Source organism: Oncorhynchus mykiss, chromosome 16 (assembly GCF_057628025.1).
Source record: "Oncorhynchus mykiss isolate SJ-2025 chromosome 16, ASM5762802v1, whole genome shotgun sequence".
Classification (NCBI taxonomy): domain Eukaryota; kingdom Metazoa; phylum Chordata; class Actinopteri; order Salmoniformes; family Salmonidae; genus Oncorhynchus; species Oncorhynchus mykiss.
Window position 1 is genome coordinate 63,810,201 of NC_143037.1, and position 13,495 is coordinate 63,823,695.

Sequence of the window (13,495 nt, forward strand, 5' to 3'; positions counted from 1 at the left end):
CGGAAACACAGCCTATCCAACCGTGACGCACACTGCCCATATGCGTGTAGTGCTTTTGGTGCCTGTATGCTTCTTATTTAGAAACCCATTTCGTTTGATTTGATTAAAAAGCAAGCATAGCCTCCTGTCTTCTCAATGAAGTTTTTTTTTGTCTGCCCAATGCAAGTAGTCAAGTAGTCAAGACTGTCGATAAAGGATGGGGTTGGCTCCTGAGACCGCTTGGAAATACATCTTAATCCCCAAAGCTTTATTAAAATATCAAGTTTGAGAGGAGTAAAACAGTGAGCTGACATTCCCTTTTTATCTATGTATTGTAGGCAGGCCAACATTATTTTAGCCATGCAGGTCCCGTTTTGGACGTGCGTAAAACCAGCTCCATGATGTAGGCTATGTGTCTATGCCCATCATGAAACAAAAGATGAGAACCTCGGTGAATGCCGGTGAACCTGGTAATTAGAAGTTATTTGTAATCTGTCAAAATAGCTTGTTTTCTGTTTCATATGTTCAAAACCCAAGCCCTCCCTTAGACCTACTAGAACAAAGGCTGGTTCATCAGCAACACGTGTCTTTTAGATCCTGGCAACTATGATATCATGAGATTTTACATGCATTTCTTGTTGTTGTTGTTAATAAAAAACACAGCTTGTTTTTTGTTTAATTTTATTACAACCAAACTTATTAGAATGATTCACCTTCCTGATTTTATGGTGACAATGTCCGTGGCGCACTTGCAATGCAACTCTTGGAGTGTGTGAATGCGATCTGATGTGTAAAATGGTTCCGATTATGTTCAGAAAACAGGCCTATTTGTGAGCAGTATAACGGGGAGTTGGCATTCTCCCTTTGTTTATATTGGATCTTTGTCCAGCTACTGTGAAAAGTTTGGATGTGCGTAAAACCCTCCATAGTCTGCGTTGTTTTAATGTTATATGCCCAAGGGGAGAAATTATGGTGCCTGTGAGTTAGACATAGCCTATTTAAAACAAGTTGTTTTGTTTAGAATTTTATAAGAATTATTCATTATCTTTTTAGGCCTCATCAATAATTCATGTAATTTTGCTTATTGACAATGTTTGGCTGGTCCATGCTCAGCAATAATGCAATTTACAATAGGTCTAGGTGCCTCGTAAGGATCCGGAGAAGGCGAGTGGGAAAGCTGCCGTTACCGTCAATATTACTCGGCAACGTACAATCATTGGACAATAAATTAGACGAGGTACGATCACGAATATCCTACCAACAGGACATCAAAAACTGTAACATCTTATGTTTCACAGAATCGTGGCTGAATGATGACATGAATAATAAGCCAGCAGGATATAAGCTGCACCAGCTAGGTAGATCAGCACACAGACCGTGCATATTTGTAAACAACAGCTGGTGCACATAATCTGAGGAAGTCTCTAGATTTTGCTCTCCTGAAGTGGAGTATCTTATGATAAACTGTAGACCTCACTATTTGCCAAGAGAGATTTCATCTATAATTTTTATGGCTGTTTACTTACCACCACAGATGGACGCTGGCACTAAGACCACAAACAGGAAACCGCTCACCCAGAGGCGGAGCTCCTAGTGGCCGGGGACTGTAATGCAGGGAAACTAAAATCAGTTTGACCCATTTTCTATCAACAAGTTAAATGCGCAAGCAGAGGAAAACCAATTCTAGATCACCTGTGCTTCACACACAGAGATGCGTACAAAGCTCTCCCCCACTCCCCCACCCTCCATTTGGTAAATCTGACCACAATTCTATACTCCTGATTCCTGCTTACAAGCTAAAATTAAAGCAGGAAGCACTAATGACTCGGTCAATAAAAAGTGGTCAGATGAAGCAGATGCTAAACTACAGGACTGCTTTGCTATCACAGACTGGCACATGTTCCGGGATTCTTCCGATGGCATTGAGGAGTACACCACATCAGTCACTGGTTTATCAATAAGTGCATCGAGGACATCGTCCCCACAGTGACTGTACATACTTACCCCAAATAGAAGCCATGAATTACAGGCAACATTCGCACTGAGCTAAAGGGTAGAGCTGCTGTTTTCAAGGAGCGGGACTCTAACCCGGAAGCATAAGAAATCCTGCTATACCCTCAGATGAACCATCAAACAGGCAAAGCGCCAATGAGCCTACCAGACGAGCTAAATCACTTCTATGCTCGCTTCGAGGCAAGCAACATTGAGGCATGCATGAGAGCATCAGCTGTTCCGGATAACTGTGTGATCACGCTCTCTGTAGCCGACGTGAGTAAGACCTTTAAACAGGTCAACATTCACAAGGCCGTGGGGCCAGACAGAATACCAGGACGTGTGCTCCGGGCATGTGCTGACCAACTGGCAGGTGTCTTCACTGACATTTTCAACATGTCCCTGATTGAGATTGTAATATCAACATGTTTCAAGCAGACCACCATAGGTCCCTGTGCCCAAGAACACTAAGGCAACCTGCCTAAATGACTACAGACCTGCCGCACTCACATCCGTAGCCATGAATTGCTTTGAAAGGCTGGTAATGGGTCACATCAACACCATTATCCAAGAAACCCTAGACCTGCTCCAATTTGCATACCGCCCAAACAGATCCACAGATGATGGAATCTCTATTGCACTCCACACTGCCCTTTCCCACCTGGACAAAAGGAACACATATGTGAGAATGCTATTCATTGACTACAGCTCAGCGTTCGACACCATAGTACCCTAAAAGCTCATCACTAAGCTAAGGACCCTGGGACTAAACACCTCCCTCTGCAACTGGATTCCCTCCTGTACTCCCTGTTCACCCACGACTGCGTGGCCAGGTACGACTCCAGCACCATCATTAAGTTTGCAGACGACACAACAGTGGTAGGCCTGATTATCGACAACAACGAGACAGCCTATAGGGAGGAGGTCAGAGACCTGGCCCGGTGGTACCAGAATAACAACCTATCCCTCAACGTAACCAAGACTAAGGAGATGATTGTGGACTACAGGAAAAGGAGGACCGAGCACGCCCCCATTCTCATCAACGGGGCTGTAGTGGAGCAGGTTGAGAGCTTCATGTTCTTTGGTGTCCACATCACCAACAACCTAGAAAGGTCCAAACACACCAAGACAGTCATAAAGAGGGCACGACAAAGCCTTTTCCCCCACAGGAAACTAAAAAGATTTGGCATGGGTCCTCAGATCCTCAAAACATCGAGAGCAACCTGACAACATCGAGTGCATCCTGACTGGTTGCATCACTACCTGGTACGGCAACTGCTCGGCCTCCAACCGCAAGGCACTACAGAGGGTAGTGCGTACGGCCCAGTACATCACTAGGACTAAGCTGCCTACCATCCAGGACCTCTACACCAGGCGGTGTCAGAGGAAGGCCCTAAAAATTGTCAAAGACCCCACCCCAGTCATGGACTGTTCTCGCCAAGTCTAGGACCAAAAGGCTTCTCAACAGATTTTACCCCCAAGCCATAAGACTCCTGAACAGGTAATCAAATGGCTACCCAGACTATTTGCATTGCCCCCCCCAACCTCTCTTTACACCGCTGCTACACTCTGTTTACCATATATGCATAGTCAATTTAACTATACATTCATGTACATACTACCTCAATTAGCCCGACTAACCGGTGCCCCCGCACATTGGCTACTTGGACTATCTGCATTGTGTCCCACCAGCCGACAACCCCTCTTTTACGCTACTGCTACTTTCTGTTTACCATATATGCACAGTCACTTTAACCATACCTACATGTACAGTTGAAGTCAGAAGTTTACATACACCTTAGCCAAATATATTTAAAATCAGTTTTTCACAATTTAATCCTAGTAAACATTCCCTGTCTTAGATCAGTTAGGATCACCACTTTATTTTAAGAATGTGAAATGTCAGAATAATAGTAGAGAGAATTATTTATTTCAGCTTTCCCAGTGGGTCAGAAGTTTACATTCACTCAATAAGTATTTGATAGCATTGCCTTTAAATTGTTTAACTTGGGTCAAACGTTTTGGGTAGCCTCTCACAAGCTTCCCACAATAAGTTGGGTGAATTTTGGCCCATTTCTCCTGACAGAGCTGGTGTAACTGAGTCAGGTTTGTAGGTCTCCTTGCTCGCACACGCTTTTTCTGTTCTGCCCACACATTTTCTATAGGATTGAGGTAATGGCTTTGTGATGGCCACTCCAATACCTTGACTTTGTTGTCCTTAAGCCATTTTGCCACAACTTTGGAAGTATGCTTGGGGTCATTGTCTATTTGGAAGACCTATTCGCGACCAAGCTTTAACTTCCTGACTGATGTCTTGAGATGTTGCTTCAATATATTCACATAATTTCCCTATCTCATTATGCCATCTATTTTGTGAAGTGCTCCAGTCCCTCCTGCAGCAAAGCATCCCCTCATCATGATGCTGCCATCCCCGTTCTTCATGGTTGGGATGGTGTTCTTTGGCTTGCAAGCCTCCCTCTTTTTCCTTCAAACACAACAATGGTCATTATGGCCAAACAGTTCAATTTTTGCTTCATCAGACCAGAGGACATTTCTCCAAAAAGTACGATCTTTGCCCCCATGTGCAGTTGCAAACCGTAGTCTGGCTTTTATATGGCAGTTTTGGAGCAGTGCCTTCTTCCTTGTTGAGCAGCCTTTCAGGTTATGTCGATATACTGTAGGACTCGTTTTACTGTGGATATAGATACTTTTGTACCTGTTTCCTCCAGCATCTTCACAAGGTCCTTTGCTGTTGTTCTGGGATTGATTTGCACTTTTCGCACCAAAGTACGTTAATCTCTAGGAGACAGAACGTGTTTCCTTCCTGAGCAGTATGACGGCTGCGTGGTCCCATGGTGTTTGCTCCCAAGGAAGAACCAGACCATTTTTCCTGATGTCTTGGCTGATTTCTTTTTATTTTCCCATGATGTCAAGCAAAGAGGAACTGAGTTTGAAGGTAGACCTTGAAATACATCCACATGTACACCTCCAATTGACTCAAATGATGTCAATTAGCCTATCAGAAGCTTCTAAAGCCATTACATCATTTTCTGGAATTTTCCAAGCTGTTTAAAGGCACAGTCAACTTAGTGTATGTAGACTTCTGACCCACTGGAATTGTGATACAGTGAATTACAAGTGAAATAATCTGTCTGAAAACAATTGTTGGATAAATTACTTGTGTCATGCACAAAGTAAATGTTCTAACCGACTTGCCAAAACTATAGTTTGTTAGCAAGAAATTTGTGGAGTGTATGTAAACTTCCGACTTCAACTGTACATACTACCTCAATTAGCCCGACTAACCGGTGCCGGTATATAACCTCACTACTGTTATAGCCTCACTACTATATATAGCCTCGCTTCTGTTATTTTTCACTGTGTTTTTACTTTTGTTTTTTATTTCCTTAGTTATCTATTGTTCACCAAATACCTATTTTCTACTTAAAAATTGTACTGTTGGTTAGGGCTTGTAAGTCAGCATTTCACTGTTGTATTCGGCGCACGTGACAAATATGTGAGGAGCCAAGCCTTGACACACCCACAACCCAGCCCTTTTGCGTCAATGCCATCAAGTGCGCAGGTAATTGTGATAGTGAAAATAGCGAAAATATTTCTGACACACCCCGCTACCTCCTGCATTTAGATGTACCATTGCATTAGGTTGTTAAAATACAGCCACAAGTGTTTCACCGCTCATACAAAGAGGCCTATTTTGTGGCATCAAGTGTACTTTTCACCATTCATCTCTCTTCCAATGAGATGAGTATAGGGTTGTTAAATTCCTGGAATTTAAATTTCCTGGTTTTCCCCGAAATCCCAGTTGGATGGTTCCCTGAATCAGGATGGAATATGCATGAAACCCAGAGTCCTACAACCAAGATTTCTGGAAAACCAGGGAATTTATTGAAAATTCCAAGAATTTTGCCACCCTACATGAGTGTAACAGGAGAATATGTTGGAGCATCTACGATAAAAGCCTGCAGCAGTTTGTGTTTAGCTGGGAGATGAGAGTTAGAGGGGAGGAGGATGTGGTCTCCTGCCATCCCACCCAGAGAGCCTGCTCAGCTGTTGTTCTGACATGCAGCTCCATGTAAACTGGCACACTTCTCCAGATTGAGCTCGATTAACACAAGGCCTAGATAGGTACAGTAAAAAGACAATACTCTTACAGCTGCTAAAATAATCCTATATTTTAATAGCAATGTTTTGATTACTAAGTGTTTCTTTGTCAGGCTGACCACATTACTTTCAAAATCAAAGAGCATTCAAAGAGTGTGCAGGTATTCATCTTATTTTTTCTATGGTATCATTACATTTTACATTAACATTTTAGTTATTTAGAACTGTAGTTCCCAACCGGGGGTACAAGGACCCCTGGGTGTACTTCGCCTATCCACAGGAGGTACAGTACTTAAGAAGACCCTTGAGACCATAGACCTACTGGTAAAATGCACAGGAGGGGGTACTTCAGGAATACGCCAGTCAGAGCAAAATTCAGTTTGTGCTACAGTAACCAAAAAATGCTGGGATCCACTGATTTAGCAGACGCTCTTATCCAGAGTGACTTACAGTTAGTGCATTCATCTTAAGATAGTTAGGTGAGACAACCACATATCACAGTCGTAGTAATACATGTTTTCCTCAAATAAGTTATCAGCAAAGTCAGTGCTAGTAGGAATAGTCAAGTGCAAGTTTATTTGTTATTTTTTGGGGGTAGGGATAAGACTGAGTTTTCTTATTTAAGATACTCGTTGAAGAGGTTTGGTTTCAGACATTTTCAGAAGATGGGCAGGGACTTTGTTCGCCTAGCATCAGGGGGAAGCTGTTTCTATCATTGGGGTGCCTGGACAGAGAAGAACTTTGACTGGGCTGAGTGGGAGCTGACCTCCCATTGGGGTGGGACAGCCAAGAGACCAAAGGTGGTACTGTTCCTTCCTGCAGCTGTGGAAGTTTATTGGATGTGTGTACCTTGCGTACACTATGTTTGAACTAAATATGTACAGTACCTCCAAGCAATGCACCACCATGGCTTCTGCCATCGATCAATATTCTGCACTGCAGTGAGTTATTATGAAATATTACTGACACATCCTCTTCCGATCCAATCGATTGTTTAGTAAACCATGTCTATTACCGTACCCGTTCCTCCGGCTTCATATTCCAAATCAAAATGTCTGACATCTGATACCAGTCACTCAGTCAGTATCTTAATAAGCTGGGAAACCAGTGATGCCTTAGCCTGGCCCCAGTCCCCGATCTGTATGTGGTCTACAATGTCATGACAGTGCTGGACAGAGGGATAAAGCACTGATCTACAGATCTGGGACCAGGCTACAGATACCTCTTTTGTCTCATCATTCTTTGAAACCGACCTGAAGTCAAAAGTCAGTACGATCTAGCGTTATGCCAGATAACATACTGTTCCAGAAAGACACACAAAAACTTCTAACAATCCTGGCAGATCTCTCAAGGTCTTATGTGATGCTAATGCCCGTCCTGCTTTCACTACTTTCATGAGCTATTTACAGTCCCCCACCAACACGCCTCCATTTTGTTATGTACTCTTCCTCCCACGCTCCCTCGCTCATACTCTCCCTGAGCTGCCACAATCAGCTGTGCATACTGTGGCCAATTCATCACATCTGTCAGATTATAGCAAAAAGAGGAACTGCACGGGTGGCAGTTTGCACTGTTCTGTCCTCCCCAACTCAGCTACAATTGGGCTGGCACTTCTGCATATGCAGCTTGTGTGTGTGTGTGTGTTTGTGTGTGTGCATGCGTGCTAGTGTATGTGTGTGTGTCAGAGAGAGTTAGAGCAGTATTAAAATAGCCACAATCTAAGAGTAGCTTGTTGCTACAGTAGTCTTTCTCTGTCAACACAGCTCTAGTCCTCTAACAACTGCTCCACATTACAGTTGACCAAAGCATAACAAGTACAACACAGGACACACATGCAACATGTGGGACATACTGTTTACATGCATGTAGAAGACTATGGTCTTCAGTTGCAGGACCTTGCTACTCTCTTTTTAACACTTTTGCCCTATCCATCCAGCAGGGTATATTCCCAGCCAGCTATGTCCACCTGAAGAAATCCACAGTCAGCAACAGAGGGTGAGTCTCTTCCTGTTAAGTCATAAGACCACTGTGATAGATGAGATAAGTGGAACAGGAGCATTGGTTCATGGAAGTCAAAGGAAGCGTTGTCTTTCCCACAACATACTGTCATGCTGCCATTGGGTCAGATTCAATGATGGGTGGTGTGTGCATGTCTTGCCCATTTCTGTGGCCTCATTTCCCTCATCACTGATCTGTGAGGAGCTATACTTAAACAGCATTAGTTCTGCTTTGCCAGCGAAGCATGCCCACACACACACACACACACACACACACACACACACACACACACACACACACACACACACACACACACACACACACACACACACACACACACACACCCTCCAACGGACATACACGACAGCAGTGGTCATCAGAGCTGTTCAAGGCACAAAAGCTGTTCATGGCAGTGGAAGCAGAGAGCAGGCAGAGCAAAGACAGGCAGGCAGGCAGGCAGGCAGGCAGGCAGGCAGGCAGGCAGGCAGGCAGGCAGCTATTTATCAGCTAGAGTTGATGGAGATTAGGCTAGGATCAGTATCTTTACAGTGTGGACTGGGTGGCTACTTCACAGTGTGGGCACGGAGGATACTTCACAGTGTGGACAGGGAGGATACTTCCCAGTGTGGACTGGGAGGATACTTCACAGTGTTGACAGGGAGGATACTTCACAGTGTTGACAGGGAGGATACTTCACAGTGTTGACAGGGAGGATACTTCACAGTGTTGACAGGGAGGATACTTCCCAGTGTGGACTGGGAGGATACTTCACAGTGTTGACAGGGAGGATACTTCCCAGTGTGGACTGGGAGGATACTTCACAGTGTTGACAGGGAGGATACTTCACAGTGTGGACTGGGAGGATACTTCACAGTGTTGACAGGGAGGATACTTCACAGTGTTGACAGGGAGGATACTTCACAGTGTTGACAGGGAGGATACTTCACAGTGTTGACAGGGAGGATACTTCACAGTGTTGACAGGGAGGATACTTCACAGTGTTGACAGGGAGGATACTTCACATTGTGGACAGGGAGGAACTTCACAGTGTGGACAGGGAGGATACTTCACAGTGTTGACAGGGAGGATACTTCACAGTGTTGACAGGGAGGATACTTCACAGTGTTGACAGGGAGGATACTTCACAGTGTTGACAGGGAGGATACTTCACAGTGTTGACAGGGAGGATACTTCCCAGTGTGGACTGGGAGGATACTTCACAGTGTTGACAGGGAGGATACTTCACAGTGTTGACAGGGAGGATACTTCACAGTGTGGACTGGGAGGATACTTCACAGTGTTGACAGGGAGGATACTTCCCAGTGTGGACTGGGAGGATACTTCACAGTGTTGACAGGGAGGATACTTCCCAGTGTGGACTGGGAGGATACTTCACAGTGTGGAATGGGAGGATATTTCACAGTGTGGACTGGGAGGATACTTCACAGTGTGGATTGGGAGGATACTTCACATTGTGGACTGGGAGGATACTTCACAGTGGGGACTGGGAGGATACTTCACATTGTGGACAGGGAGGATACTTCACAGTGTGGACTGGGGGGATACTTCACAGTGTTGACAGGGAGGATACTTCACAGTGTGGACTGGGAGGATACTTCACAGTGTTGACAGGGAGGATACTTCACAGTGTGGACTGGGAGGATACTTCACAGTGTTGACTGGGAGGATATTTCACAGTGTGGACTGGGAGGATACTTCACAGTGTTGACAGGGAGGATACTTCACAGTGTTGACAGGGAGGATACTTCACAGTGTGGACAGGGAGGATACTTCACAGTGTTGACAGGGAGGAACTTCACAGTGTGGACTGGGAGGATACTTCACAGTGTTGACAGGGAGGATACTTCACAGTGTGGACAGGGAGGATACTTCACAGTGTGGACAGGGAGGATACTTCACAGTGTTGACAGGGAGGATACTTCACAGTGTTGACAGGGAGGATACTTCACAGTGTGGACAGGGAGGATACTTCACAGTGTTGACAGGGAGGATACTTCACAGTGTGGACTGGGAGGATACTTCACAGTGTGGAATGGGGGGATACTTCACAGTGTTGACAGGGAGGATACTTCACAGTGTGGACTGGGAGGATACTTCACAGTGTGGAATGGGGGGATACTTCACAGTGTGGAATGGGGGGATACTTCACAGTGTTGACAGGGAGGATACTTCACAGTGTGGACTGGGAGGATACTTCACAGTGTGGAATGGGGGGATACTTCACAGTGTTGACAGGGAGGATACTTCACAGTGTGGACTGGGAGGATACTTCACAGTGTGGAATGGGGGGATACTTCACAGTGTTGACAGGGAGGATACTTCACAGTGTGGACTGGGAGGATACTTCACAGTGTTACACCAACGCCCTCCAGTGCCGCTATAGCACATAGGACCTAGTCAGAGAGCTCTCGTTTGCTTTCAAAACAATGACATTTTAACATTTAAATTCCCATTTCTGTAATCTAGCAGACACTCTATTCCAGAGCAATTAGGGTTTAGTGCCTTGCTCAAGGGAACATCGACAGATTTTTTATCTAGTTGACTAGGGGATTCGAACTAGCGACCTTTCAGTTACTTGCCCAATACTCTTAACCGCGAGGCTACCTGACGCCCAATCATCAATTAACGGTGCAGAAGTTGGTATTGTGACACTTCCCCGCTCAGAGTTGCACTTGAGATATGTGCATTGCTGTTCAGTGTGGTTAATGATGTGAAACACCTACAGATGTAGGAACTTAATTTGATCACTCTTTTGTTGCTGAGAACTTTCCTACACAGCATGAAATTGAAACTTGTAGTGTATTCAAGGTTTAAGAAGGCTTCTAAAGTTTGTAATTTCTACTTTAAAATGTCAGACTTGATTTGCCCTAAAGAAAAAGTTATCAACCCCTAGAAATAATGTCAATGAATTAGAAACCAGATAATAATTCACATTTCATGTTGCTGCCAGATTATTTTCCTACTGTGGAAAACTGGCTCAAATTAACATCATGTACATCTGTACGGTTTCTCCTCAGTTCTTCCAATGCATCACATCTATGCTGGAGATATAGAGTATCATTCTAACTTGTTATGTAATGAATGAACTGTCTTATGGTTTTAACTAGACCCATTTTATATAGAACAAAATGTAAAAGGTCAGCAATGCATAGTTGTACATTATGGAATCCAAAACCACAGTGCATATAACCACATCTCACAACATAACCTGGCTGTCTTCTCTCTGTCTTGCTGAAGGTCTTTCTCTTGTCTTACATTTAGTCTCATGGTTGGCACTCTGAACAATAAATTATGTCTATTGTGTTTTTGCTCTAATGATCCATTGTAATCCTAATTTCACAAAGTGAAAAGTTCATTACTGTGTAATGTTTTATTATTTTGAATCATGAGTTATGTCATTACAGTGTCAGCTCAGGGCAGTGATCTAAATGTGTGTGTATGTGTGAGTGAGTGTGTGCATGCATGCTTGAGTGTGTGTATGTATCCATGTGTGTTTGTGCGTGCGTTCAATTATTTCTGTTTTTGTTTCTCTATTTGTTTCCCTCTGTCAAATCTGAATATTTCTGAGTGTCTGACTCTGTTTCTATAACTGTGTGTCTCACCCTAGGGTGTGTGAGACGGTGGTGCCTCTGGAAGATCCTATCATCACTGAGACCACCTCCACCCTGCAGGAATGGGGCGTGCTGTGGAAGCAACTCTACGTGGTGAGTACCGTTTCACCTTTCACTGGGAGACCTCTGTCTAGTGTCGAGGAAACATTGGGTCCGTTTAGATGCAATGTGCAGGGTTAGAAGATCATCGGAAAGGGAACAAGAAATAGGAGCTGCATCCATCCATGCATTACATACTCAGTTCAAGGGATTTGATGAGAGACATTTTTACCTACAGTATGCAGTTTCCATCAACCTCATTCAATACCTGAAAAGCCCATGTCTATTTGCAAGATACTGTGGGATAGTAAGACACCATTGGGGTTGAACACACTGTACTGCAAATACAGCCCCTTCCCATGAATCCCCATAACATGTCCTAAAGGCTGCCACTCCATTCTATGTCTTCATATTACTGTAAAACCAAAAATAGTCATTGGCCATAAATAATGTCCTAGATAGCTAGCTGTCATAGGCAATTTCACTGTATGTCACTCTGCTGTTACCACAGCTCTTTGTCTAGCCTCGTCCCAGATCTCTATGTGCAGTAGCCAACTCCTCTATCGTTGGCATGCCATTCATACCAATGATAGTCAGAAGAGATAGCTAAAGCCCACACAGATCTGGCCCAGGCTAATGTTTACCTGTCATGGTCTATTATAACATCAACTTAAAACCCAATACAGTTCTGTACATTCAGCCAGCATCCTCATCCTCCTCTCACTTTATAAATGTTCCATGAGACCTAAATAAACCCTTATCATGCTAAATGTAGAGGGGGCAGGAGCCAGGGGGATGTAGCTACTGAATGTAGCTGCAGCTTGAGCTGAGAGGAGGGAGATGTTGTCGAGCTGGCAGCGTGTTTTTACGTAACCTCTCACTGAGGACTGCTCATGCTCAGAGGAGCCAAGGAGCCTGGGGCGGCACTGTGGTGATGTAACTTCCTGTCAAGCACGACTAATACAAACCATTGATTTAACACTGCACTCATTCTGCCCCCCTGTTTGGTAGCCAGTGCAGCCAGTCACCACCACGGTTACCATCCATAAAAAGCAGGATGTATCATTGGCTAGATGTTGACAAGTTTATTAGATTTTTCCTTGAATGTTTTGCCCTCGAGGCGTTTTGCTGCCAATTAGAATTCATAGTGGTACTTCAGGGAGCGATGGCTTGAGCATTAATGTGTATCTGTTGTAATGTACATAATTAGACCTTACAGAACAGCCGTCCGAGATGCCTCATCAACTCTGACTAAAATCTTTGTTTTCCTACAGCCATGAGCAGTTTGAGAACATGGAATGTTTACCCTCATTAAATGTACATGAACGTTGTGGATGCGCTTAATCTTTGCACTTATTTAAACAAACCTGGGAAGTAGTGTGCGCTGCTCAATTAAAAGTGATGTCCTTGGTCATGGAGAAAAGTTTGTTTCCATGAACCTGTGGCTGATGAAACCCTGTATCACCTGTAGGTCAACTGAGTAGGACTTAAAAAATATTATTTTCCTAATTAATTATGTTAGAACTCATATGGTAACTAGGTAGCATCCAATGGAACTCGTATGGTAACTAGTTACCTCAAGTAGAACTCCTATGGTAACTAGGCAGCCTCCAGTAGAACTCATATGGTAACGAGGCAGCCTCCAGTAGAACTCATATGGTAACTAGGCAGCCGCCAGTGGAACTCATATGGTAACTAGGCAGCCTCCAATAGAAAGCATATGGTAACTAGGC

At 44.2% G+C, this 13,495-nt stretch overlaps 1 protein-coding gene across 4 annotated transcripts in view; it reads left to right on the plus strand.

Moving 5' to 3' along the window:
* LOC110492492 (dedicator of cytokinesis protein 3) overlaps positions 1 to 13,495 on the plus strand; it is a 103,652-nt gene that overhangs the window by 27,779 nt on the left and 62,378 nt on the right. For all 4 annotated transcript variants that reach the window (XM_090203726.1, XM_090203727.1, XM_090203728.1 and 1 more), the window contains exons 4-5: positions 8,030 to 8,088; positions 11,720 to 11,816. In XM_090203726.1, the coding sequence (XP_090059852.1) occupies positions 8,030 to 8,088; positions 11,720 to 11,816 (156 nt within the window). The remainder of the gene's footprint in view (positions 1 to 8,029; positions 8,089 to 11,719; positions 11,817 to 13,495) is intronic.